General features: G+C 37.9%; 1 protein-coding gene across 1 annotated transcript in view; it reads right to left on the bottom strand.

Moving 5' to 3' along the window:
• Positions 1-219: 219 nt before the first annotated feature.
• The window catches only part of MTMR6 (myotubularin related protein 6), a 28,691-nt gene continuing 1,703 nt past the window's right edge, over positions 220-27,207 (bottom strand). Inside the window, exons 2-14 of the mRNA XM_069808132.1 lie at positions 23,865-23,981; positions 21,762-21,924; positions 20,622-20,779; positions 19,771-19,899; positions 18,596-18,730; positions 17,281-17,413; positions 12,518-12,627; positions 11,307-11,432; positions 10,006-10,055; positions 9,002-9,202; positions 8,119-8,253; positions 7,913-8,039; positions 220-6,045 (exon numbers count right to left, since the gene is read on the bottom strand). Coding sequence (XP_069664233.1) covers positions 5,785-6,045; positions 7,913-8,039; positions 8,119-8,253; positions 9,002-9,202; positions 10,006-10,055; positions 11,307-11,432; positions 12,518-12,627; positions 17,281-17,413; positions 18,596-18,730; positions 19,771-19,899; positions 20,622-20,779; positions 21,762-21,924; positions 23,865-23,981 — 1,845 coding nt within the window. The 3' untranslated portion in view covers positions 220-5,784. The remainder of the gene's footprint in view (positions 6,046-7,912; positions 8,040-8,118; positions 8,254-9,001; positions 9,203-10,005; positions 10,056-11,306; positions 11,433-12,517; positions 12,628-17,280; positions 17,414-18,595; positions 18,731-19,770; positions 19,900-20,621; positions 20,780-21,761; positions 21,925-23,864; positions 23,982-27,207) is intronic.

The raw sequence follows: 27,207 nt of genomic DNA, 5'->3' as shown, positions 1-27,207 counted from the left end.
TGTAATTAGTGGACTAGCAGTCTAGACTCAGTATCATGAAGCTGAGGCAGTCTCCCCTATCTGAAAGTTACAGGATCATTTCAGAAACTAATAAATAGGCCAAGTCATTTCTGTACTCTACAGTCCAGATCCAGTATGATTCATCCATAAAATTAAAATTTTATTCCATATGTTTAATGTTCATACACTGTTCTTCTAAATGGACTACTTAATGCCCAGTTAGATTGGCAATATTAAGGTAATTTTATTTTAAGCTTTATGGATTTTCAAAACACATACAAATAATACACTTATTACAAAATTTCATTTGCTAAAGTTTCTTCAGGAATATACATCAAGCATGATCCCAGCACACAGATAAATGACTTTTACAGAAAGCATTACAGAGCAATAAATACTAGTGAAACAGCCAGTCTTTCCACGTACATTACAATGAAAACAGTTTTCTTTCCCTTTGCCACATCCAACATTTCAGTAATAATTTTTTTTTTCTTTTAAATAACCAGGTCTGAAGTTAAAATGTGTAAGTAAACTGACTGTGGAAGTCAGCTGGCACTTGGGAGCCCTGAAAAGAAGAATAAGCAATATTTTTCAAGTTCACTAGCTCAGGGGTAAAAATCCCTGAGAGACAGAGAAACAACAAACCCGTTTTCTTTGATGGAAAGCTGTTTGTCAAGGGATGTTGCCAACAGACAGCTGTAAAGATAAACTGTAAGGCTGAAGAACAACAAGACGACAGAGCAAAGAAACCAATCTGTAACGCTAGGTAACGAGGAATGCCCTTGTGGGGCTGCAGGGGACTTCACCAAGACTGCCTACCTGGAAGAAACACGCTCAGCAGAAACATGTGCAGAGATACAAAGCATGAGATATGTATGTGCTAAACTTGTCATCAAGATGGGAACGACTTTTATAGTATGTGTCAAAAACTAAACTCCCACTTAGTTAGAAACAGTACACAACTGACCTCTAGAGTTAAACTATAAACAAGAAGAAACAAAATATTGCACCCCAATTTCAGAGTCACCACCAGGACATTTCTTGCTTGAAGCCAGTAGATTAAGAAACACAGATCCATATATTTTTTCTGTTGCTTGATGCCAGTGCAGAATTGCTCAGCTGCAAGTGTTTAATACACCAGGTCACTGAATTCTCTGGGACTTGGAAACTGATCTCAGAAGCAGCATGCCCCTGGCCTTCCACCTCAAGTCCCTGAGCTGCTTGCTGGACATTAAAACAGCTCTACTGCTTCTACTTTTAATGAGCCGTACCCCAGCAGGGTCCCATGGCTGGCTACATGCTGCGACAAGGATCCCGACTACATCCTCTTCCTTAAGCCTACCCTCCATACAGAAGCTGCACCACTGAATTATGACACCATGCTGATTTTCCCTGCTATTTAACATGTAGGCAGGTCAAGCTAGCTAGATCAAACGTAAACTCACTCATCCTGTTCACTAATCTGAGCCCTCAGAATAGTGGAAGAAAATTGCAGTACTTCCAGGTTTTTTAAACACCCAAAGCACTAAGAAGCCTGTTCCGTCATAAAAGCAGATATCAAGCACCACAATAAGCAACGCTTGGAGAAAAGTGTGGCATAAATGGTGAAAGCAAGTCAAAGCAGACTTTGCTCTGATCTAAAGCTCTAATCCTAAAAGTGAATATAGGTTTCACAACCAGTATACTTCAGTCTATGATCAGCTACAGCTTTAGGACAATTAGCAAGTAAACAAGAGTTTTAAGAGCAACCTTTAGGTTCTGACCTAAAGATCTATAAACACCACTGTGGAGGGATGATCTCATTTGAAATCAGATTATCTTTAAACTAACCTGAAAGCAATCATCATGCTTATGCAAGACCCTCATGCTGGCCACACTTGCTCAAAAGCAGGGCAGGACTCTTAAAGAACAGATATTGAGAGCACGTGCCCTGTGCTATTTTAACATCAAATTTCTTTATGTTATTTATGTCACTTCCTTAAGAGGATAGTAGTTAAGCCAAGCCACCCCAGCCCCACTTCAGCCCAGCTGTGCTTAGTTTACCAGAATGGGAGCAGCAAGTTCAGAGCACTGCTGATGTGTTACTTTATCAAAAGGCCTTGGACACAGCTACTGAGGAAGAACACATCATCTTTCCCAGTAAGGCATTCTCCACTGTGGTTGTCCTGAGGAAGAGACACACATCAAACTGTCACAGCTTGATTTGCAATAGCTTTCCCTCTAAAAGAACATTGTATTAGGGCATTTGTTCCACATAGGGACAGGCGGTTTTATGGAAGGACTGCTGTTCCAATTCTCTAAAAGGACTCTCCAGACTTCAGGCTTTCGCCCTAGATTTAGGTCACTAGTAATTGGACATGTGGAAAATGCACAGGCTCAGTTCAGTGTGGCTTAATTAATTTCTTCGTCTGTGGATCTGGCAGTCATCCTACAAAACCGAACAGTTGGGTATTTAGACTTGCATTGAAGAATACATTAGGACAACAGCAAGCCTCCCAAAAATAAGCTCAACTCTTTGGGTACTAGTGAAATAAATATTTTCAATTGCCTGGAGTACAAAGTGAAATCAGTTTTAGTTGCTCAGGTGAGACCAGCAGCTTGGTTCATTAAAAAGGAATTATTTCTTTTATAGCATTCAGATTGGAAAAAAAGATCAAGCACAGCACAAACAGAAACCCAACGACTTTACAGAGACCTTCTCAACATGAAGCACAGAACTGACAGGTGCTGAAGTCTTGCAACCAGTGGAGCAGAATCAACTATAGCAACTTTCTGTCTGGGGCATTATATTCCTAAGCAACTGGTGAGTGCACTAACCACACATTAATGCCGCAGCTTGAAAAAAGAAAGAGTCCTGCATGTTATTTTGAGCTGTACCAGGCACCTTTCAGTATCATAACTGCTCTTGAAGCAGAATGTTCATGATGAAGAAAAGCGCATCCACTGAAGGAAGAATTCACATTCTTTCTGCTCCCAGAAGGCTTCCACCACAGCTTGTTAGTCAGCTTGCTTGGTGTTTTTTAAACCCTCCTTGAAGGACACAGAACAGCCCCACTCTGCTGAGTCCTGACCATCATGCCAAGCTTTCTGTTGGAGCTCACTTTGCTACCATCTATTTACTTCAGCACAGGTCCCAGGTGCTTTAGGTAGTTTTGGCTTAAGCCTGAACAGCAAATGAGGAGAGACAGCTGCCTCTCTGCAGGAACTCTTCTCACTGGTGACCCTGCAGGCTGAGTTGGCAGAGCTATCCAGACTGTATAAGAAGGCTGCTCTACAAAACAGCCTGATAAAACCCTATTCACATATTAACGGGAGTAAAATATTTACTTCAGATCAGGAAGGACTGTATTTTTTGATGAAGGAACAGGCTCTGTGCTTAAGCAGATAGTTTTATAGCATTTTAAAGCTGACCTAATATGCCTACCTTGGTTTAAAATAAAAAGGCAACCCGATTCCTTTCGCCAAGAAGTTAACTCTGCCAAGGAAAAGGGCCTGAAGACTGAAATAAACTCACTTTAACAGGACTGAAAGGGAACAGATCTTCTCTTCAAAAGCCTTGTATGCAGGGGCACTCGGGGTTGCTAAAGTAAAAACAGCATACAACAATATCTGCAAAAAAGCTTAATACAATCTTCTGAACCTATAAACTCTAAACAATATGAAAAGTGTCCATGGAACACCAGAGCAGCTGAATATTAAAACAAACAAGTACAAATTGGTAACACTTACCTACATTGCCAGTGATAAATTTGTCACTACTGTGCTACAACACAAGCTTAATATACAGGTTGTTTTTCCAAACAAAAACCACAGAACCAAGTTGATACAGAAGGTGAGGGAGAAGGGGAGACAAATAACAAGGCACAAAAACCTCTTTTGCTGCAACCCTGTAAGGCACCACTGTGCAAACGTGAAACCATCAAAACCTGTAGTGGAGAAATTCTAAATGTGTTTAAATGACTGGATAATGTATTTTAAAGATGACACTATGTTCATATCTTTGGGAATAAAAAGACTTAGGAACCTTTATTTACACTTATAGGCTTTTAAAAAACAAATTAGTGAAACGGGTGAACTAACACTCAAATACAGGAGTCACAGTTAACTTCTCCCAGACAGCTTCACAAGTGCAACTTGATCATGACCTGTACTGGCCTTGTTAATAGAGCCCTGGATCCAATATGGTGCAGAGGAAAGTGCTGCCAATTATGTCAAATTGTGCATGGCACACCAGTAATTTTAACAAAACAGACTTCAAAACAGACTTCGGGAATTAGGATAAGAACTTGTAACCAAAAATTATTTAAATCCAGAGATAAAAGGTCAGTAGCATTAATCTAACATCATACCTAGAGATCTTAATACCCAAAGTTATAATTTATACCTCTATTTAAGACCTGGACACCAGCACTTTTCTTCCCTATTCTGGTCTGCTCAGAAAATCCATCAGGTAACAAACTTCAGCAAAAACCTTCTCCCTTACTAGAAGGTTACAGATACATAATTAATTAAGCTTACAAACTGTACGTTTCCCCCCCCCCTTTTTTTTTTCTTATGTCCCATCATCTCTACTGCATCCTGCTAGAAGAAGTTTTTGTCCTCTCTCCAACTCCATAAAAGTCTCCAGACTGTACTGAAATTACTTATAATATGCACAGGTTGGACAAGTCTTTACAAGATGAGAAGGGTGTTTCACTAAAAACTAAAATTTTCTTCTACTGAAAGATTTAGGAGGCACTCAGTTTCTCATGAGCTTTGGACACATGGATGACTTTTTTTTGTACTTGGGAACAATGTCAGTAGACTATACTTCCAAAACTTCCGCTTCCATTCCTGCAACTTGAATGACTGCACAGCACACAGTCAATCGGAATAAACCTGACAATTCAGTTACTGGCTAAGGTTTGTTTTTTTACATGACACGTTTTACTCTTTTTACTCTACACTTAAAATACCTTGCCACAAATTAAAACATTTAAGGTCAGACACAACCTGTAGCTTCAATGATGCTCAATCTACTGAGCTGCCAGAGAAGAAAATCAGGCCAATCTCTATAATTTTAAACAACAGAGGAACTGGAAGAAAAAAGTCTTCAGTGATAAGTTAACATTCAGGTAGCAATTTGCCAAAAGGCTGCGCCAGCTTAGGCATGCTTCATTTCTTTTATTCAGTCCTGTTTTAAGGAAGTAACAGTTTGAGCAAATACAATGTAAACAGAGCCAGGTAAACTGCAATAGTAAAGGACAACAATCTCATTGATCTGACAGGTTTAAGGCCAACTATTTGTGATTTGAAACATATCATAATTTTCCATGGCACTTAATACACTCACACTTAGTACTGGGTGGCATTAAACATGGGTATACATATTCATATCATATGCGATATATACATGTAGCTTCAGTTCCTAAAATAGAAAGTTCAAGTTTTCTTGCCCAAATAAAATCAATCTGTGAAAGATCACCTGTGTTTTCCTATACTGAATAAAGTAATATTACTGTTTTAATCAATTTAGTGCAAACTGACTTAAGTCCAAAGACATACCATTCCTTGATTTTTAGTCACCACTTACCAAATGCCCCTATTTCTTTTAAAACACAACTACACTTTTTTTTTCTTAAAAGAACAGCAAACACTTGACAACTAGCATGCTGTTCTAGTCTACGTTAACAAAACTTGCCGATATACAAGTCATGTTTTGGTCATGCAGCACAGAGCCATCCTCGAAATAATCCATCTCTTCATTCAATCAGTCTAGAAGAGGAGCACAGTGCTGGATTTTAATTAGCAGGTCATCCTGGCCACTCCGTACTCCAAGCTGACTACAGCAGGCTCAGCTTTCGAGAACTCTGCCACAAATTCACTGTAGCGATTGTCTGCTGTGTTGCTGCCCTCTATAGTTCTTACAGCATCATTCACAGGGATCAGTGGCTGCTCCTTCTGGAAGGATGGAGGGGTCTTCAGTGCCATTGGTGCAGGATGAGCAGACTGCTGATGTTCCTTCACAGGGACTGCACTTGACTGCCCATTTCTCTGCTTTATTTTCTGAAACATAAAGAACAGTTACTAACAGAGAGCATGACTGCTTTGCTGATAATATTCTCCTTTGAAAGGAAGTGAATCCACTTCTTTTGCTGGCCAGCTCAGCATCTGCAGAACCCTGTATTACTTACCCCAGGTTAGATATGTAACAGTATTATTAAATATTAGGCCATTGGAGAAGACATTTTCCCCCAGTTTACAGCAGACGCTACAAGCACTGTATGCTTAGAATTTGCAGCTGAGCAGAAGGCAGACAGGTTGCCTGTCAATGTCCATAGAGGAAAGGTTCTTCTAGGCTTGCCCCTTGTTTGGTTACTATTGAGATGGGAACACTTCCTACAGTACAGGCAGAGGAAGACAGGCCTTGGTACTATCAGCAAGCAGGGAGCTTGCAGCATACCATGAGTCCCTTAAAGACAAAGAGCAGTTTCATACCTAAGCCCTTATGTCCTTCCCAAAAACCTTCTAAAAGACTTTTCCTTTAGATTTGAAAAATGCCAATACAGTTTGTTCAAATGCAGGATTATACTAAAAGATGTCAACTAGAAAGCAGGACTGGAGAGAGGGACCTATTAACCTGCAAGCATTCAGTAACAAAAGAGGAAAGATTTGGATTAACGGTTGGGGTTTTTGGTTTTTTATAAATTTAAACAACCTCACCCAGTAACTGGGATCTTAATCTAGTTAACTGAACTGAATTTTTTGTTGATGTGTTTGTGCTTTATTAGAACTAAGACTGAGAGCAGAAGACTTTGGTGTTTCTTGACACCAACTTTTTGAAGACGGAAACAGCAGTAGGAAGGTCTACATGAAGATTTCAAACGACTGCATCTCTTCATCACTCAAGTGAGAAATGTGGGCTCAGGTGAAGTTAACACATTGGAACAAGGTTCTAGAAAATTCAAAAATGAAACTTCACTTTATGTCTTGCTTATTATTCCTCATCTTGCTTCATCTTGAGTTCTCATTTTGCTGCTTCAATTATAGAAAAAATTTTAAATATGCAATTAAGATTTGAAACAGTTTAAGTGACCTGCATTAATTACAGTAGGATCAGTTCATGAAAATCTTTCCTCCTAGAAAAGCTGTACTCCCCTCCTCCCCCCCTCCCCGATCACCACATAGAGGAGTTGTGTTACCATTTCTAGCCACACAAAGTAGTAAAACTGATAGTTAGAAAACTTGTGCATTTCTTAAAAGGTATTAGTCTGAAGTTTCAGCACCTTAACTGACTGTAATAAAGCATCAATTAAAAGCCGCTGATCAAGTCATACTAGAATCAAGTGAGATACACCGTTCAGCCTTTCCTGGCTGTTTACTCTAGCCCTAGTAGAAGTCACTTGCAGAAATCTGATCTCTGGATTTAGCCCTGTCTTCAAATAAGCATGACGGTATATACCCCATCGTTATGGTGACTTACAACAGCATGCACCTGTATATGAAGTTAAAAGAAGGACAATACTTACTGTTTCCATTTTAGTAGCTCTAATGGAAATAAAAGATTTTGAGACTCCTTGGACTAGCAACACAGCTGTAGCTATGATGGGTACCTTGTTATCCAAGATAAGTTTCACATAAATCTAATCTACAGTAAGCCATCTTCAGTAATGCTGTGATAGTAGGAGCACTTCTACATAATACAGTCCATCAGTAAAGCAAAATAAATTGTGCCTAAGAGCAAAACATTGGCTGTATAGTCTGGCATTCAGCACAGAAGCACACAGTAAAAGTCAAAGTCAACATTACATAGAATAAGTGCTAGGCCATACAGCAGTGACATTCATGGGAAGGCTGGCAGCATTACTGCAGACTATAAATGTGAATTGGAGGAACAAGTCACAAGTACAGACACTTATTTTGTAATACTTACAGCTTCCAGTTCTTTAATGTCTTCTTCCAGTTGTTTGTTTTGTTCACTCATGTTCATTATAAGATTGAACACACATTGCCTGGGATGCATACTTCGATCAAACTGATGGTACATATTTCTCCAAAACCTGCAGGAAGCAGACAGTTTTAACTACGCAGGATAAAGACAAAATTGAAGAAGAGATACTGTATATAATTTAAACTTACTTAAAATTGAATGATACTGTATTAGGCTCCAAAAGAGTTAGTTCTGGAGAAAAGTCTGCATTATACAGAGGATTCTGATATTTCTTTCGTTCATCCAGAAGGAATGGCCACAAGGAATATGTCTTCTCTTTTAATCTTAAAGCAAGAAGAGATCAGGGTCAACACTGACTGCAAGCAAAAAACAGAAGCTGCTCAACTCAACATAATAAATCAACCTGAACATTTTTTAAAAAGTTACCAGAAATACTTATAAATCTTGAATTAAAAGCTCTTCATAAAACTAATTTCTTCCTGCCATAAGCTAATGTTGGACAGGACTATCAGTTTTAGAAGTACTACTGCTTATGCTGGGCAAGTTTTGCCTAGTTGCAGTAAATGCTTTCAAAATACAGTTGGAGACAAAGATGAATGGAGGAAAACTTTACATATGTTTTCCAGCTGAAAGCATTAGCAAACATCCTATTAATACTTCTAACTGACAGCAATTAGTCTTGAGAAGGCAAGAATTTTAAGGTTACCTAAAAATAGACTGGGGGAGGGAATAGAGTGATACTTCCAAACTTAAGCTTACCTATTCTTAGGGAGGGGAAGAAAAAAAACCAAAAAACAAAACAAAAAAAACCCAAACCACACAAAATAGAAGGATAAAGAAACCTTAACTTTCCCTATGAAAAATGAGCATGGGATTTTCTCCCACAATTAGAAAGACTGTCTTCAGTGTGCAAAAGCACAAGCAGCACTGCTGTCCCCTGATGCAGTGCAACATCATTTTCAGTACTACCAATCCTGTCTCTGTTTCTATTCAGACCCTAAAGTGAAGAATATTCATAGGAGTCCTTAGTCTGCCAGAATAAACAAAGGACACATTACAATGTCTGCTTACTTCAGTTCTTCTCGCTCTTTTTGGCAGTTTCCAAGGAAGTTACCAAATTGGCATGAATGGACATGTTCATGGATCTGAAGGAGGAAAGCTTCATTGTACTCAAAGGCTTGAGGAAACTGCTCAGTCAGATTCCACACGCTTTCTAAAAACTGGGTGAAGACTGGCGAGATCTCCTTTGGATCACCATCCAACTGACAACACCTAAAAAAGATTCCATAAACAGATTGAAACTGGTTTAAGTTAAAAAATCAAAAAAGTCTTAGTTGCACTTGTTTTTAAAGGACAGCACATTAATTTGACCCTAGCTTTGGTTTGAAGATTAAACACCTAACTATGAGAACCCAGGCAATTTTTTTTTTTTTAATAGAAATCAGTCTGTATTTGACCTATTTTTCTGACTTGTAAGTAATCACATATCTGTATTCAGTACAGAAGAGCAACATAAGACAGTTAAGTCCCTTTGTGTCCATTACTTCCATAGTCAACATTTGGAGTATACCAGCTAAAAGCAAATTAATAAGCAGTAAATAGCAGCAAGGCTATTTTCATCACTGCTGACAGGCAGATCAAGGGAAAACAGAATTCTTAACATACAGGCCTTCTAAAGGTAGGTGTGACTTCATCATTAAAAGTAAACATAAATGCAAACTCATCTTTAAAGATTTCAAAACTAAGTGGTTTATATTGCCCAAAGAGCCGGGACGTGGCTTTAGATTGGTTTTGCACTGTCTATGCATCCATGTAGATCTAGCCACAGTTATTGACATCCGAGAGTGAGGCACGAAGAGCACTAAAAATTTATGTCTATAATATAAATCAATTATCCAATAGGTATGTATTCAAATAGCCATACACAAAGCGCATTGTTTACTGAAAATAGCTGACTCATCGCAAAACTTCTAACAACACTGCAGTAGTTTAACAGCTACAAGTTAGCTATTCTTTTTAAGAATACTTAATTCAGTTCACTGTATCCATTTTACTGTATTGGAAGAATGAACTACCTGTCAGAGAACTTGTGCCCAAAAGAGATCCAGTCTTTCTCTATTAAGACCTAGAGGGTAAAAACAAACAAAGTCTCATGTAAAATGTTACCCAACCTTACCTCTGTAGTATTAACCCCACCGATTATCGATATATTGTATTTTAAATGCAAGTCAAACTACAGTAGGAGCAACTATTTATCACTTTGTATTTCCTTTATTTTCTTGGAAGTCTTTCACAGGAGATTCTCAAAGCACATTTCTAAAACTAGTAAAAAAACTTTAGCTTGTTGACAATCAGATAACTGCTGTTAAGCCAGGCTCACTTTAAGCAAACTAATATTGTATGACTGAAGAAACAGATTGTCAACCAACTTGCAAAAAACCTGCAAAGTACAGGAAAAATTAATATTGCATTCCTGCTATCATAGTTTATGTAAAACCACACAAGATAATCTTTGTAAGACTTCATAGCAGTAAGCTTGTTAATATCAATACTAGTTTGTTTTATCACTTCAGTCACAGTATCAAGCACCAAAAGGAACACAGGACTGCCTGCCCATTGCAGAAGTTTCCCCAGAAATCTAACTTTAGACAGTGAGGACTAAAAACCAAAAAGGTGAAATTACTTCCCTAAAGATGACACACGACCTCTCATTGTTTATTAGAAATGAATCCTCTTCTAATTCCTCCTCAACTTCACTTTAGTTGCTTGTAATATTTGTGGCAGTTCGTTCTAACCAATACATAGGACTAAGTTTAGGTACTATCTTTCAGGAGTTCCTACAGCACCTCGTATTGCCACTGCAGAACACGGTTCATCTTCCTACTCCAGAATTTGGAATAATCATACCAAAATTCCTCCCCCTCCCTAGAAAGATGAGGACATTTAGATTGCTTCAATATCTTCAGGTCTCTTGTCACTGGGGGAGTAATCATTTTTAGATTTTAATAAGGTTGATTTTGAGACAAGTGATAAAAGCAAAGAGCTCCTATGATTTTGTTCATCTGCTGTCTCACAGAAGCACTCTGGAAGCATAGGTAAGGGGCTGTTTTGGATGCAAAAGGAAATAATTGCAACATTTCTACAGGGTACCTAAAGCAATCCAGTGGGTTTATTTCAGTTTTTTAGATTTTAAATAAATGGTTCTTCACAATAGCAAAGTATTTTTAAAAGAAAGATCGATCAGTATACTGCAAATCTTAATACTTGTAACTACAAAAAACAAGCCTCAGTATGTTTACCTGCTCACTTTCTCACTCAAACGTTTCACATCCTTTATTTACCAAGGAACAACTCAAGAATGCAACAGCTAGCTTACCATGAATCCTTTGATTGTTCTGTAATAGGAATCTAGTAAGAGAGCTCCAAGTGAACAAACTTGGGAAGTCCTATCCCAGCCATCTGAGCAGTGCACTAATACGCTCGCGCTCTCAACTGCTATTGCCTGTGAAACAGAGGTGTTTCTTCATGAATGTTTAATTCTAGACAGAAGTCAAAATTTAGTAGATAAATTAAAAAAAAGCTACATTTACCCCAAACTCACAGCATAGCCCACTTTATTTCACAAAGCCAGAAAAATGTTTATGAGGAAAGGATTTGATCCTATTGAAAAGCTAAGAGCTTCTCTCCATGGAAGTAGAGAAAATTCCTTATAAAGAAAAGAAATTCCACTACCACTTTGGCACAAGGTAACAAGAACATCTACGATGCTTCCCAGGTCTCTTCCCATCCCTTATGAAACTAAGCTTGTAAAAACCCCTTGCAATGCCTACTATGAAGAATTAGACTACACATTACAGACCAAACAGGTTAAAAAATAAACCAACACAAACACACCACCAAAAATACCCACATGTTCATCATTATAGTACACAAAAGTTAAGGACTAGGAAATGCTTATTAGCTTCGGCTAAGAATTCAAATCCTGTTACTCCAATTGTTTTTGAGGGTCATCTTCAGGAGAATCATCCACTTTTAACTCAAGTTAACTCCTTGTTATTTCACCTAGTAAAAACAAAGATGCAGGGTTTTTTCTTCACCCAGCTCCCCTCAGGTCAAGCCCTTGGCCTCACAGGTGCCTGGCAAAGGCAGCTGCTGCTCTGAATTCTTCATAAACAGTCCCATTTCCTTGCCAGATGAAGTCAGCATAGCCACAGTTTGGCTTTGCTGCAATTAGTGCCCCAGGAGTTGTGTTCTCCAGGGTACACTAAATAATAGTTTGCTCCATCCACCTCCGAACTGGCTACACTTTTCATAAATCCCTAAAAGAACCAAGGAATCCCTTAATCTCCCAGTAAGGTAACCAAAGAGCATCCAAAAAATCCCAAAACATTAGCTGGCATGTTTAACATCTCCAGTCATCAGAAACACATAATACTTAAAACAGCATATCAGAAGCATCAGTGTATACTAAGCATCTCCTTCCAAAAACATCAATTGCAGAATTTTACACCTTACATAATATTAAGTGTAATTCTGCCTGGTAGCAAACGAACTTGCCATCAAACAAAACAGCAGCATACAAGTTACCTTGACTAAGAAGACAGCAGCATCCAACACAGCTTTGATATGACGCAACCATCCGGAATTCTCCAAGCCAGACAAAAAGTCATTGACAGACAAACCCTTCGTGCCACTGACTGAAAGAAACCAAGCGTTAGAAAGCTTTAAGCAGTTGCAGCTACCTGTAGCCTGCAATGGAGAAAGAAGAAGAATTGTATATTGTTTCTAATGCTTTATGCTCTAAGTTGATTAGAACCCTTTCAGGAAATCACCACTGAAGTGGTTGTGAGAGGGGTACTACCAAGTGTCCTGCATCCAAAATTCAACTCTGTAGAACTACAGTAATCATGCATGACAAGAGTAAGATCTTTGTCTTTTTGACAAAGTAACATTCAAAGTAAATACACTAGTTATCTATCCCCAAGAGGGAGCCTTACCGAGGAGGGCAATGCAAGTGCCAAAAGCTTACCAGAAATACTTCAAAATTACAACTACCAGTAGGAAGTAGCTGCATCCAGACACAGTTCAGAGTAGTCAGACTGCCAGAGTTTCATCACCTTCACTATGCTGCTTAGGAGAATAAAGTGAGTGCAGTACAAGGACATGGTGATGAACTGAAAGCCATCGACATTTTGTCTACCTCCAGAATTGACATACTCCAGTTCTGACTCTGATCTCTACCATTCTTCCCTAGTACACTTTGATCCTGTAACAGTAACACTGATTGAGAGGGCAGGGAAGAACTCAAGTTAAACGAAGGCTGCCTTGCAGCTTAACAGCAAGAGGTGTAGAGGTAGACTGAAAGTTTCTCACGCAGACGCTTATCAATTCACAAGTGAGACAGATAACCTGGTTCTTGTATGATTTGGAGTAGCAACTCACACAGTTACTTTAATGTCCAAACAGGACAAACTTCTGGCAATTAAAAAAAAAGAAAGAAGTATTCACTGGCTGATAGAGCTTCAGCTATGTGGGATTCTGAGAGAGGATACCCAAGGAGGTTGCCATCTACAGAAATACCACCCCCTGCCACAGTAGAAGCCTACTCTCTACCCAGCTAGTGGGCCCCAAATGAAAATAAAAAGGCTCTGTAGCTGAAAACTATCAGTGGGGATCTTCCTACAGCAGTTGCAAAAGAATCTTTTTCTCCGACTATGGGAGAAAGTGACTCAGTGGGGAAAACAGACAACAAAATTCACCAAGCCATTCTGTGACAGTTTCATGTTCAATCAAGTCCCCTGATGTAACAAAGGCTATGAACTCTTAAACCACTGCCTCACAGAGCTTTCCTATATCTGCACTACACGTTTCTCAGCTTTCAGCCATACAAGTGTTGGTTTATTCCCCATGGCTCAGGAAGAGTCATAATGGCAGTTGCTGCTGAATGCTATAACAAAGACAGGCTTACCAATAAGTGTCACAGCATCTTTTCTAAAGCCTGCAGATCTTTGTCATTTAGAAAAAGAGCTAGAACACCATAGCACAATGAAGTAACAAAATGTCAAGAAACCCCTGGATACAAGACCTAATTTTAAAGGTTAGTCTCTAAATATCAGTAAAAGCAGCAAAAGCTATGCTAGCTTTCCCTGGTCTTTGAAAGGGATAGCACTGTTAGGCAAGAGTTCTGCTTCTGAAAGGTCTACCACATGGAGGAAATCAGCTGAGAACTACTTAATCCTTTCAGCTAGCTCACAACTCCCTCTACACCAGTGGTTCCATACACCTCTTCAATCACAACAGTACACAAACAGGTCCACCACTGTACAGTAAAGGAAAGAAACTAAAAATATTCCAATTTCTCTAAAGTCAAACATCTGCAGGGAAGGGGTTGGACAGACAAGGCAATGTCTAAAGGTACTATTCATGGCTGCTTACCCCTACATTCTGTGGCTTATCATTTAAAGCACAAACTTTCAGCTAGAAAATTAACAGGCTTCCAGCCCTCAGTTTGCTTTCACCCAGATACTGCTGTCAAAATCTGCTTTTGATCAGAATTTTCAGCTTGGTAGAAATATTTCACCATTGGTATTTCCCTGTTCTAGCTAGATTTCTATATTTTTATTAACCAAGGCAGAGATAAGAACACATACATTGAACCCAGAGAGTTACTTTCCATTTCTGTGAACGAGGACAAACATTTTTATGCTATTTAGTAATGAAATAAAGAAATTGCATTGACACTGCTTTAACACTTATTTTTTTAGCATATGATTTCTAGCCCCTTATGGTTCCTAAAAGGGTAAAAAATGATTTATGGTAACACTAAGGTGTTTAGCTACTTCACAATGGCTATCATTCAAGATAGTTTTGGCTATATGGATCCCATCATAAACACATGCCCTGCATGCATGCGAGCCCCAAAACCTCAACATTCCAGTGCTTGATTGTCCTTATACACACTACTAGCAATGCATCAGGCAGCAGTTCAAGAGGAGACTAGAACCTGCAGACTGAAGCACAGTGGGTTGGGGGCAGAGGTTGCTTTTAACGACTAAACAAACCCACCCAAACAACCCCATCTCCCATACACACAGCCCACATAACCCACAAAAAACCCCTCTTAGTTAAGACACTTCCATCATCAAAATATATGCAGCAGACCACAGCAGCCATTATTGAGCCTTTTCTTCAAATACTTTCTGCAGAAATGCTGTTTCCTGACATACGCAAAACCTTTTTGCTTATCAGAGTTCAATCTTTCCTGACATGTAGTACTATATTTTTGAATATATAAAAAGTGGACTTTATACTTAATGCTACAACCACAAATTTAGTCTATGTTAAGATTCTTCCATTAGTGTTGGATAGGTGGGCAGTCTGCCCATCGGGGGAGCAGAGTCATGTCCACACTCAAGAAAACTATTTTGGAAGAGTTTTGTTTCACTGCATACAAGATAGTTAAAAAACCAGCTGAATCCGAGATGAAGAATAGACAGTAAATCTTCCTAGCATGCTCCATGGTGTAGTCCTACCACAAAAGGATGTTGGGAAGGATTATGTCTTGCATTCTGCTTGCAAATGGAATCATTAGATTCTGAAGGACATCAGAAAGGCAGACCAACAGTCTCCTAGCAGTACATGTGCCAAAGAATGAACAACAGTTGTTCGTTATAAATAAAACTGAGGACAGTCCCAGTTACAATCACTCTTGAAAGAACAGGGTCATTGGTATCACATCCCTGATTTGAGAACATTCATTTCAGCACATCCAGGGGAAGCTGGTACACAGAAGTTAAATGTATTTTTCCTCATTTTAAGCTGTGAGCCATTTTCATAGCATTTCCTTCCTGATCACCCCACTCAGGGCATTTCTACAGGGGTCTGAAGAGTAATTTATTGCATACCTCCCTAAATTTTAAGGGTCCTTCCTACCCCTAAAGATGCTTCTACTTCTAGACTGGCATTCAGCAAAACTCTAGTAAATTATACAGACTCAAAGATAGAACAACTGTGTTCATTTACCCCAAAACCTGATCTAGAGAACAGGTACAGACATTAATCATGATTATGTTTCAATCAAATTTAAATAAACCAATCCTCCACACAAGGAAAAACTAAAACATATTCCATCCTTAATGAAAGCTACAGAAAGATACTTGGTAAGCACTGTTGGTAGGATGCTAAGTGAAATGGAAGGAACATGAAGTCTGAAGTTTAACTGCGTGATACACCCATTTCTGCATCAGACATTATTACACAGGAGGAGGCCTCTTTAAATTAAAAAAATATCAAGATTTATTAACTAGTTTTCTGGAACTGAAGAAGATATTAGCAAAAGAAAGAGGGATTATCCTAAACTTAAAAACTGAAGTTCAGGCTCACCCTGCTCATCTTTCCCTTCAACAAAGTACATGCATGAATAACCACAAAAATACATAGTATCAAAGCTCAGTAGTATTCCATACAGAGTGCCTGAAGAATAGGTTAGTAGCAGATACAGGCTCAGTTAGAGTGGAGCAAGACTACACCACTAGTCTGTAAGATTTCTTGACCAATGTAGCTAGAATGTCTTCATCAAAATAGGCTTTCATACAAGTGTAAACCTTCCCCATGACCAGAAATATTTGTGTAATTCTACAAGGCAAGCACCTATATATGTATCATTTGTCAGTGGCAGAAGTCAGGCTTCCACACCTGTACTCTAATCTCGGTATTAACACTCCACAAAGTGTCTTAGATTTGCTTTCACCTGTCTACTTAAATAAAATATTAACAGAACTGTTTAATAGACTTCTGCCTCTCCATTTTCACCACCAGGCAGCAGGCAGTGGTATGGCAAAGTGCTTCACTTTTCCCCCTGCCCTCCTCTCTACAAGCACTCTAAGATGTACCTACAAGCACAGAAGTGGCTCACCAGCCCAAAGAGTTCAAGTTTTGTACAGACCATATGCTCATTGTGAATTCTGTGGTACTAAGTGCTCCTTGAAGAATCGGTATTCTATATATGAAAATGTATGCACAGATGCACACTATTTTGTGCATTTGTTACACATGTGTGTATACATGCATGTACACTTAGAAAACACAGAAGTCTTTCCCACAAGCCATTGACTTACTAATCAAGATCACCCAAGACATACGTGCTACTCAATTTTTTTCAAAGTAACTCCATTCATTGGGTTTAAACCTTTAACTTTAAACTGTAAGGTAACTCGTTACCACAGAGCACAGCAAACTGGTACTAAACAGAGCTGGGATAAAATATAGAAATATCAATACAGTTTAAGCTATCATTAAAGACTTCAGAAGAATATTTTCAAATATGCTACTATAGTACAATTAGAACATACCTTCCAGAAGTTTTTGTAAGCTGGATCTCATTACGTGAATATTTTCAATGCCAACAAACTGGAACCTAATGTTAGAGTAGTTGTCTTCATTCTCATAGCCCTTCCCAGCAGCTCTGTTTGCCATTGCATTAAGCTTAAAAAAGCAAAATAAAGATACTGAAAACCAGTACTTCAAATAAAAATCTCAAATAAAGGAAAAAAAGAAAAAAAGTCATGCAATTTCAATGGAATACTCTGGGGAAAAAAACAATACTCAAGAGCACACACTACAAACAGATTCTAATAAATTAACAGTTAATGGCAAATCAGCTTGAAGGCATTCCAGTGTAAGAAATGCATGGTACATAAAAAGTAACATATTTAGAGCTGACATATCTGAATAATGCATTTAATTTAATAACTTCCTATTCTCTCCTCCATATTCCAACCAACACACCTTTACTTATTTCCAAACATTTCTGAGCAAAGATGCTACAAAGCAATTAACCTAAAAAGGAAAGAGTAAGACTCAGACTTAACCATACATGCACTTTCAAGGCAGCCTAAAAGTGTCAGGTTTGGGGGTGAGAAGCTAATAAATTGCTGCAGCTATAAAAATCACAACTACAAAAACCCCACAGTTGGCTCAGTTGAAGTCTGTCAGGCTGACCTACTACTGAACCCTGCTCAAAATAAGTGCAGATCCTACAGTGTAGGTTTTTCACTTTACATCCTTGTTTTCCAGCTCCTGTGTTCAGAGATTTGAGTGAAATCAATACCAACTTAAATGCAGATGGTGTAAAGAGTGAAAGTTACCCCACACACTCCAACACAGGTCAAAACCCCAACATAATTCAATTTAATTAGACAGTGACGAAGTATGACCTCAGAATGCTACAACATGATTCACCCTATTTCTTCCTGGTTAAGACAGATGGCAATAGCAGTTTTCACAGAATATTTACATAGAACACAGTACTCCCTCCCATTTAAAAAAAAAAAACCACAAACAACGAAAACAGCTCCCCACGTCATTAATTTAATTTCAAACAGCTACAATGACTTGGATCCCACTCAACTATTCACTTAACTATACTTTAAAATGCACCTCCCCAAAAGTTCACTAGCATATTCAGTGAATTCTAGCCAAGTCCTGAGAGGGTTTCAACTTCTTTAAGAAAGCAAGTAATTAAACACCTGAATACAGAGGCCTAACCTTACCTTTCAAGAACATTTTGGCCAGGATAGAGTCAACTGAATTTTTCAGAATTACACTGTATCCCTGTAATCTCATGGTCAGGAAAAGAAGATAGTCTGTAGAACCTGAAGTACATACCTTCGGCCTGGTGTCCATGACATACATGTAGCGATTTGAAGGATTTGCTTTACTGATGGCTTGTAACATGTGTTCATCTTCCAGGCACCTAGCACTGAAACCTGAAAGAGGTTGACTGCATCTGCAAATTGCAGCCTACCATAGAAAACAAAGAATAAGTTAGCATCGGTTTAATACCTGTAGTTGCAATGCTTTGCATAATTCTAAGACACTGAAACAAATTGTTTCATTTAGCAGATAACAGCACAAAACTGAAGAAACTTTAGGTGTTCCAACTTCTTAAGCACATCCCTTGCAGACCTTCAAACACAGTACCTACAACTTAAATCTAAAGGTTTATCAAAACATTTTGTCAGACTCATCTATATGGGCAAGATACCAGTTTACATAATGGACTTTCCCCAAGCATAAGCTCCAAAAAAGTACAGGCTGGAAAGAATACACTTTAGGAAAGCAAGTTACTCTCCTGGTATGAAATGAATTATGGTTAGTTTTACTACTGCATGTAAAATTTTATTATTGCGAGTACAATATATTATCATCTGACAGAATATATCATTGAAAATTACATTTCAGAAGGTATCAGGTGCATCTTCCAAATAGTAATTATCTTCAAATGCATCTAGTAGCTTAACACTCATCTTTCATAAATCCTTCAACTCAGCAAGGTGACAATCCTTCTCTCCCTTCCAAGATACCCCCTAGCCAAGATACAGATGCTGCTTCACACCACTCTCTAACAAACCCTGCCAGTTCTTATTTCTCATCCTCTAGTTCTTTTTACCTTGCAAACTCCTCCTTAAAGAACCAGTTCTATTCTCTTGGTGTGTTTTTTTGCAAACTGCATTTTGACCTAACAGATTTTATTCTTGATGTATCAAGGAACACAGTTCACTTGACAAAAAGCCATCTTCAGTTATCTTAAGGTCAGTTTCTGAAAGCTTTAAGAGATTCAACTCATTATCAACTGATAACTTAAGGATTTCTTTTAAACTGGCTTAGCTTAAATCAGCATCTTGTTAGACACCACTAGTGTCAGCTGTATTTAAGGTTATCATGGGTTATGCCATTCTCATACAAGACACTGTACTTACCTCCTTACCTACCCTGAACTACTGCTAAGTGTTGAGAAATAATTTTCAGTACATTTGCATTAAGAGGAAGACACACTATACCTCTTTATTTTTGTGATAATATGACAACACTGGGAATCTTCCTTTGCTTCTGAACTTGGAGCTACCAACAATTATGGGCTTGCTTGCAGTTCTGGGAACATAAAGTTCTCTAGGATAAGTTTCACAAATCTGAAAGACACAGATACACAAGAATTTTATGTATAAAGCACAAAGCCTATACTAGTTTTATGGCATCCAGTTTGAGAGATGTTAGGTGAAATAAGAGAAAGGATAAATGTTAACATGTTTCTCTATATACACATAAATAGCTCAGAAGAGGAGAAAAGCCATGGATAAAGAAGTACAAACTGGTGTCCAAGCACTGCTATGCTAGCATTCACATCTCAAGAATGTGACTCTTCAGTAGAAATGCTCAGAATGCATTTCAAATAAAATATTGAAATTATTCCCCTCATTTTTTGTATTTACAGACTACAAAGCAAGATGAAATCTAATCTGGGAATCAGCTGCACCACCACAGCCATTGTGTCCCACAGTCAACATTGCAAATGCTGAAGTAGAATCTTTCTCAGTTAAGAGAGATAACAAAGCTGAAAAGCAAACAGAATTGCTGGAGCTGGGCTTCAAACAGGTCAGTACACTGTAGAAACAATCCCAAAGAACACATACATCCATACGCACACTCTCTCAATGAGGCCTTGGAAGAAAACTTCAATTAGAAAGTTGTGAGATTGCACGCTGATTAAGGAGTTAACCCTTCCCGCCTGCAAGTTTTTGCTTATGCTGCAAGCCAAGTGGTTTCATAGTATTAGACTGTTCTATAGGACTAGAGTCAGAGGATAAAGCAGAAACAGATGCAGAGCAAAACATGCTTCCATTGCAACACTCACCTTATAATCACGATTTGCATCAGACAACTGCCAGTTAGCATTTGGCACTCCCATTCTCTCATATTCTTCTGCTAGATCAATAAGCTGCCAACCTTTGACTTGCTCAGATTCATTTTGTTTTGGATTATAGGAGAAGGCATACAGTTCCTCATATTTCGCTAAAAAGTAAAGAATAAGACTACGTAATGAGTTGTCCCCAAAAATGTCTGAGTAGAGAAAGATAGCACAGTTGAAATTGCCCGAATTATACAGAAAGTTTCAGGCTTCAAGGTTTTCAGAAGCAAGACTAAATAGATACTTGACAGTCTTGTAATATTTATTCTGCAGCTATCATACAGTTAACTGACAATTATAGATACTTAGTTAAAGGTAGGTTATGAGAGCTTTCTTGAGTGTGCTTAACCTGTTTCAGCAGGGACATTCCTAAATCCATAAGGGCAAAGCAGAGATCACAAAATGAAGACCGAAAATTAAACAAGGCAAAAGGCAGAATTATTAGAAGACTTCATAAGAGCTAAAAGAACAAACAATTTTTGGAGGTAAGAACATAATTTTACATCTACTGACCTTTAAAAGCAGTAAGTGTTAAAGCTTCCTTTAAAGCAAAAAAGCTTTCAAAATGTTTTATGTTTTTCCTAATACACTATTCACATATCACAGATGACAACATTTTACATCATTCTAAACACAAAGCAGAAAACGCAAGAGACTATACTAGGTGACAGCAGTCTCTTGTAAAGCTGAATTGGTAGTGCTATTTAGCATCAAAACTTCAGCTTTATTTTTGAAACTGCATGAAATCAGTAACAAGTTAGTATTTGCTTAGTAGCATTTTATCTATAGAACATACCAATTAAGAGAGACTACATGCATTTATATTCACAATTTCAGGCATAACACTAGAAATGCAAAAACACCCAGGAATCTCACATTCTGTTAGTCAATATCAATAACCTACAGAAGCCAGACAACACATCTTCTGAATTTGTAAGCAGATTAATACTTAATCATTAACATTCATAATGCACCTTTTAAAAAAAAATAAAAGCTATGGATTTTTTTTTTTGCACCCCACCCCACCCCCCCCCCGCCCTTAATCCAGGCATATACTGCAAAGTCTTTTACAGTTAGAAGTATTACCTGTTCTTGACAGCTGAAGTAAAGAGTTATAAATGTCATGACAATCTCTCTCTCTGGGAACAACAAAGTGAACTATCCTGAAATTCTTGCACTGGATGACAAGGGGGCAGCCAGAAGTAGTCAAGGGAAGTTTTTCCACCGCAGCAATGTGGTGATGTAGTATCTGTGGCACACAAGAACTCACAGCATAAGTACACTGATGAAAAAATGAGAACTGCATGCTATTTACAAGAGCAGATATAAAACATTAAGTGATGCTGAATACAGATTTTGACTAATTTTGTCAATCATTGAGTTAGAAATAAATCTAGAAGAAGAAATTTAAGACTAGCATTTTGGTCAGGATACCATAATTTGTCAAAATTTAATTATTCTCTTCCCTCATATTTTGAAGTGTTAACTAATGTTTGTAAGGAACAGTAAATATCCTTCTAAATGCAAAAGCAATAAGTAAAACTCCACTGCGGTTGTTCAGTCCTCTTTTATAACTTTGCTAACTGACAGGCATACATCTAATTAGGCAGGATCCAAACAGGATTTATTTTTAAGGATCTACAGGAACATACTTCAGAATTTTCAGACAAAATAAAGCACGTCAGAGAAAGCAACTCAATCTATAAGAGATACAGAAGACGCTGAAGATCTTAGAATTCTAGTATTTAACACATACAGAATGAACAAGAGGTAAGAAAAACATCTCCTGTATTACCCACTGTGTTATGTAGCCATGACAGTCTCTCAGCTAAATGCCTTTCAACCACTTTAACAGAAGACTGTCACAGTAATGAATATACAAAAGCTGTCCATAGTTTTATCTGTGTGGCAAATCTACACAAAGTTTAGGAAAATGCATGGTAAAGTAACAGCTGTTCAACCATGGGAAGAAAGCCACAGATGCATTATCTCAACTGAACAAGATGTTCTTGATAGCATTTCAATTACCTCACTGAAGCAATCATCCTCTCTTAAATATTGATCAGAATTAGAAAGGCACCTAAAAACTATGCTGCCAAATACGCATTTACAAAGAGACTGTATCTTAGAGACATTATCACAATTATACTTGGTACTTGCATTATCATCAGATAAATGCAATACTCAAGAGTATAGGTTCAGTTTCCCCAAAATGAAACCTTCTAACATAGTGCACGGGAAGACACAAGTAATGCTTCTGAATCACATTCTTCCCAATTACCTATTTTGTATGAAAGGAAAATAGTATGGCTTATACAAAATTGTATGTAGTATCCAAGAACAAATCATGGAAAAATAACTTTTCTTGAAAGCACCGTGAAGCATCTAGTCAGATAACCAGGATACAGGATTAAGGGTAATCCAGAAAAATCCACCTACAGAAAAAAATAATTAACCACACCCTAGGAAATGAGAATTCATCCTGGAGGATGATAGACTTAAGGCACTGAACTTAGTCAGGCAGCTGGGCTACAGTGGAAGCCAGAACTTGATGTCCACATATGTGCCACCAGGGCGTTGAGCAGAAAAACTAATGGCAATTACAGTACTAACCAACTTTGTACAACTTTGGTACTGGTCACCAAGAAGCTGCAACCCCTTCTGAATCCTTTTATTCTGGAGATGAACACTTGGGAAGACACAGCTCCTTACCACTCTAAAAAAAGGGCGTGGCACCTTCAATATTTCACCAAAGCCTAGAACTTTGGATTTCGCCGTCTCATTTAACCTAGGCCAGACCTAAATACAAGGTAAGTTAACACAGGAACTTTAAACCTCATGCTTAAACTATCTAGCAGTCTCCCACTCCTGCCTCTGAACTGCAGTGCCAGTCAGTTATTTAAAGAAAACTACCACACATTCACACCAGAATACAAGTGAAGACCGTAGAAAAAATTACAGCAGCTTGAAGAAAAGTGGACATTTTCAATATTACCTGACTTCAATTGCAGCAGTGTCATGCAAGAGTACAATCTTCAAGTCATTAACTTATTATGATACCATGAACAAGGAGAGTGTTGGGAGTGACTTAAATGAACATTTTAGTAAACAAATTCAACCTTAGATCAGGAAGAACAAATGTATCTGGAGAACCTATGCTTTTGAGCCACAAGCATTCATTATCCTTACCCATGTCTCTCTCTGGCTTGAATCTATGAATAACAGATGAGTTGCTGTAAGGTACAGAGTTCCCATCAATGACTTATTGCTCGTGCTGAACCGATCTAGTAATTTCACTTGCTCTACCTGTAAGAAAAAAGGGGAGGAGGAGACAAAATTTAGTTTTTGCTTTTTGCAGAAAGCAAAATCCTAACTTTGCAAAAGCTCTGCCAGTTTGTGCAATAACTTTGAAAATGAAAGCATAACACGAGGCTATTCCAGCCAAACTATTAAGAACACAATCATGGTCGCATAAGCTTCGAGTAGACTGACTAGTTAGAATATCCTGCTTCAATACAAAAGTGCATAATGAAGGCACAATGCCAAGATCATCAGAATACTTACCCCATATATACATAACTACTATGGTTATTTACTAGTAAAAGAGACCAGGATATCAAGTTTAAAAAAAAAGAATAATTAAGAAAAATTAATTACTAAGCTTTTAAACTGCTTCCCCAAAACAGAGCAAACTCACTAACAATTTCCTGTTACTGAGATGCCAGCACTGAATTAACAGCTGATCTCAGCAACATGCTTCATTGGCTGTCTGCAGACTCAAAGCCATAAAGATTATGTCCTCCTGACTTCAATTTTAGATATCTACTGTCTTTTATATCATCCCCAACCGTAAAAATCTAGATCACAGCCTTGCTTCATAGTCAAAATAAATTCCAGTGAAATACAAGCATTATACTAATAATTATAACAGTCTCCTAGAAATTCAAGGACTATGCTTGCATTTGAAGCAGGTATTTCAAGTTTGAGTCTTGCAAGGGCAAATTTCTCCTCCTGGTATTCCATCAACATTGTTATCTCAATCCTATGCAAAATATTTCAAAAGAAAGTGACTTCTAGATAGCCTGCATTTTATCTGCTGCTCATAATTTCACAGGCTCCACAGTTTGCTTTATTTGAAGCAAACATTACACGATTCTTTGTGTGCAACAGGAAAGGAGCATGGCAAATGGCTTATCTCCATGCATTCCTCTATTTCTTGGCAGCACTGCATCATTAAGGCCAAGTTAAAGCTCTTATGCTTGAGGCTTGCTGCTACTGCCATTAAATGCATGGGAGAACTCCAAAAACTTCCACACCAGCAAGACCAGAACCCAATGAGGTGACTAGGAGAGACCACATCTACTGTGCTGACGTTAGGCCATTTTTAAATCATATGTACAAACTTATTTACCTACTAAAAGCACATATAAAACATTAAAAAAATTCTCTTTTCAATTCAGGTATTTCTTATTATCTAGCAAGGCCTAATTTTGGTTTTGAAAGTTAGAAAAGCAAGTTAATGCATACAAAACAGAATAGAGGAAATGCAGATACCTACTAAAAGCCAGCGCTACTATGATGTTCTAGATTTCAGTTTAGAAAGCAAAGAAGATTGGAAGCTACATGCATCAATACCTCAAAATACATTATGCTGTAATCAGCAACGTATCAGTGCTCAGATACAGAGCAGCATAAATCAATATAGCATAGCCAAAGCACAGAATTCATTTTGGGCAGTTCTGCAGCAGTAACTGCTCAGGTACCTGGCACTGCACCTCCCCAGCAAATTAAGAAGCTCACAGAAACTGCTCCAGTTTTGTTCCAGCAACACAACCTGCAAAATCCTGGCATGTCAAGTTCCATTCTCCTCCATGTAACAAGGCAGCTATTCTCAAAGCTGTATTTCTATGTTTGATGAGGACAGGCATTAGTGCTCCAGCTTCCTCTTAATATAGGTGAAGTCTTCAAGAATTCTGAAAGCTAAGTTCTAGATATACTTTTCTTAAAGGCAACTGAAATGTAGTTTAGATTCAGCCTCCATAGATGACATGTTCATTGACCCAAGCCAGCTTTGATGGGTACTCAGCTAGATAAACACTTTTTAAAATTTATTTTAAAGTTTGGCAAATCCTTAGTTATGGAAAAACAAGTCAGTCATCGGTTTTGAAGAGAACTGGTTCAGATTAAGAGATGGAAGACTGCTATTGAGTTTTAGCACATCTGTAAGTAGAGATCCTTTAAGTAGTCAGAAGTGATATTCTGACAGTAGCTAGCACTAACAAATTAGTGAGTTTTTAAACCAGTAAGAATTTTAACAGCTACCTCAATAATATAGAGTATTTACAGCAAAAGAGTCACCAGATAGTTTGTCAGGACCGGGAGTTACAAGTTAAAGGCAAAAAAACCCAAAAAGTGTTTCAATAGAGCAGACAAGTTGGAACAGAAAGGAAGGCTGAAACTATGCCTCTGAAGTCTTACACTTAAAAAGCTGAAGGATTAAATTAGAACAATTAAACCAAGACAAAAACAATTACGTATATCATTCCAAGACTCTTATTTCAACTTTGTATGACATTCACTGAAATTAAGTTTTCCCTTCCCCATTTAAGTCTCAGGCTTGCAAACATAAGTTTAGGATTTAGCAGTTAATCTAACCAAAACTTTCCATCTCCAGTAGAAAACCCATCAGTATTTTCACTAAAACAGATTTAACTTAAAATATACAGGCTGAAGAAATTCCAGTCTTTTCTACTACGTTTTGCTTTAAAATATTTTTAAGGACACTTCAGTTCCAAAGCTTCACCGCAAAACCACAATATTCTTACTTGTAATTTCCCCACCACCACCATTTATGACATATTGTGAAGTGGTTTTCATCATTCATGGCTATTTAAGTATATATTCTCAGACAGAAGTGATTTTTAAGTTGACCTTACTTCTTTATTGAGCATAAATCTGTTGGACAGTTTAATTTCACAAAAAGCTACATTTTATTTCAGGTAGCTATGCTGACAGTTCTAAGACAATTTTAACTTCAACATTTCCAGCAAACTGAAGTTTAAGGACAAATAAAACCTATTTCATCAACCTTCTCCTACGGATGAAAGCTTCCCCACACAGCAGTTACTTTGTGCAAGGCTGCACTGTTATTTCAATCTTATTCCACTATTACTTTGATAAAATAAATTTTAAAAAAAAACCCTGAAGTGCTGTGAGATTAGAAAAAGTAGATATGTCTCAGAACAGTTGGAATGAGATCTAACTTGAACCTACACATGCACTGAACTTTTAAGGCCCACAGTGCAGGCTATACTTTAGTTTTCTTCCTTCCTGTAACTCCAATACTCATAATTATTACCATCTAGCATACATGCATTTTAATCCACCTGGATATTCAATAAGCCAACAGCTTACAAAAAGCTAAGCAAGCGTCACAATTATAACCAAAACCTCATGCTATTTCTAGCCATTAAGTTGATACTTTTAGAATGGATAATTTTTTTGGTATGAATTATAAAAATAATTGCTTCAA

This window comes from Haliaeetus albicilla, chromosome 20, assembly GCF_947461875.1.
Source record: "Haliaeetus albicilla chromosome 20, bHalAlb1.1, whole genome shotgun sequence".
In the NCBI taxonomy this organism is placed as follows: Eukaryota; Metazoa; Chordata; class Aves; order Accipitriformes; family Accipitridae; genus Haliaeetus; species Haliaeetus albicilla.
Note: the sequence above shows the minus strand (reverse complement) of the source record. Positions and strands in the feature narration are given on the sequence as shown.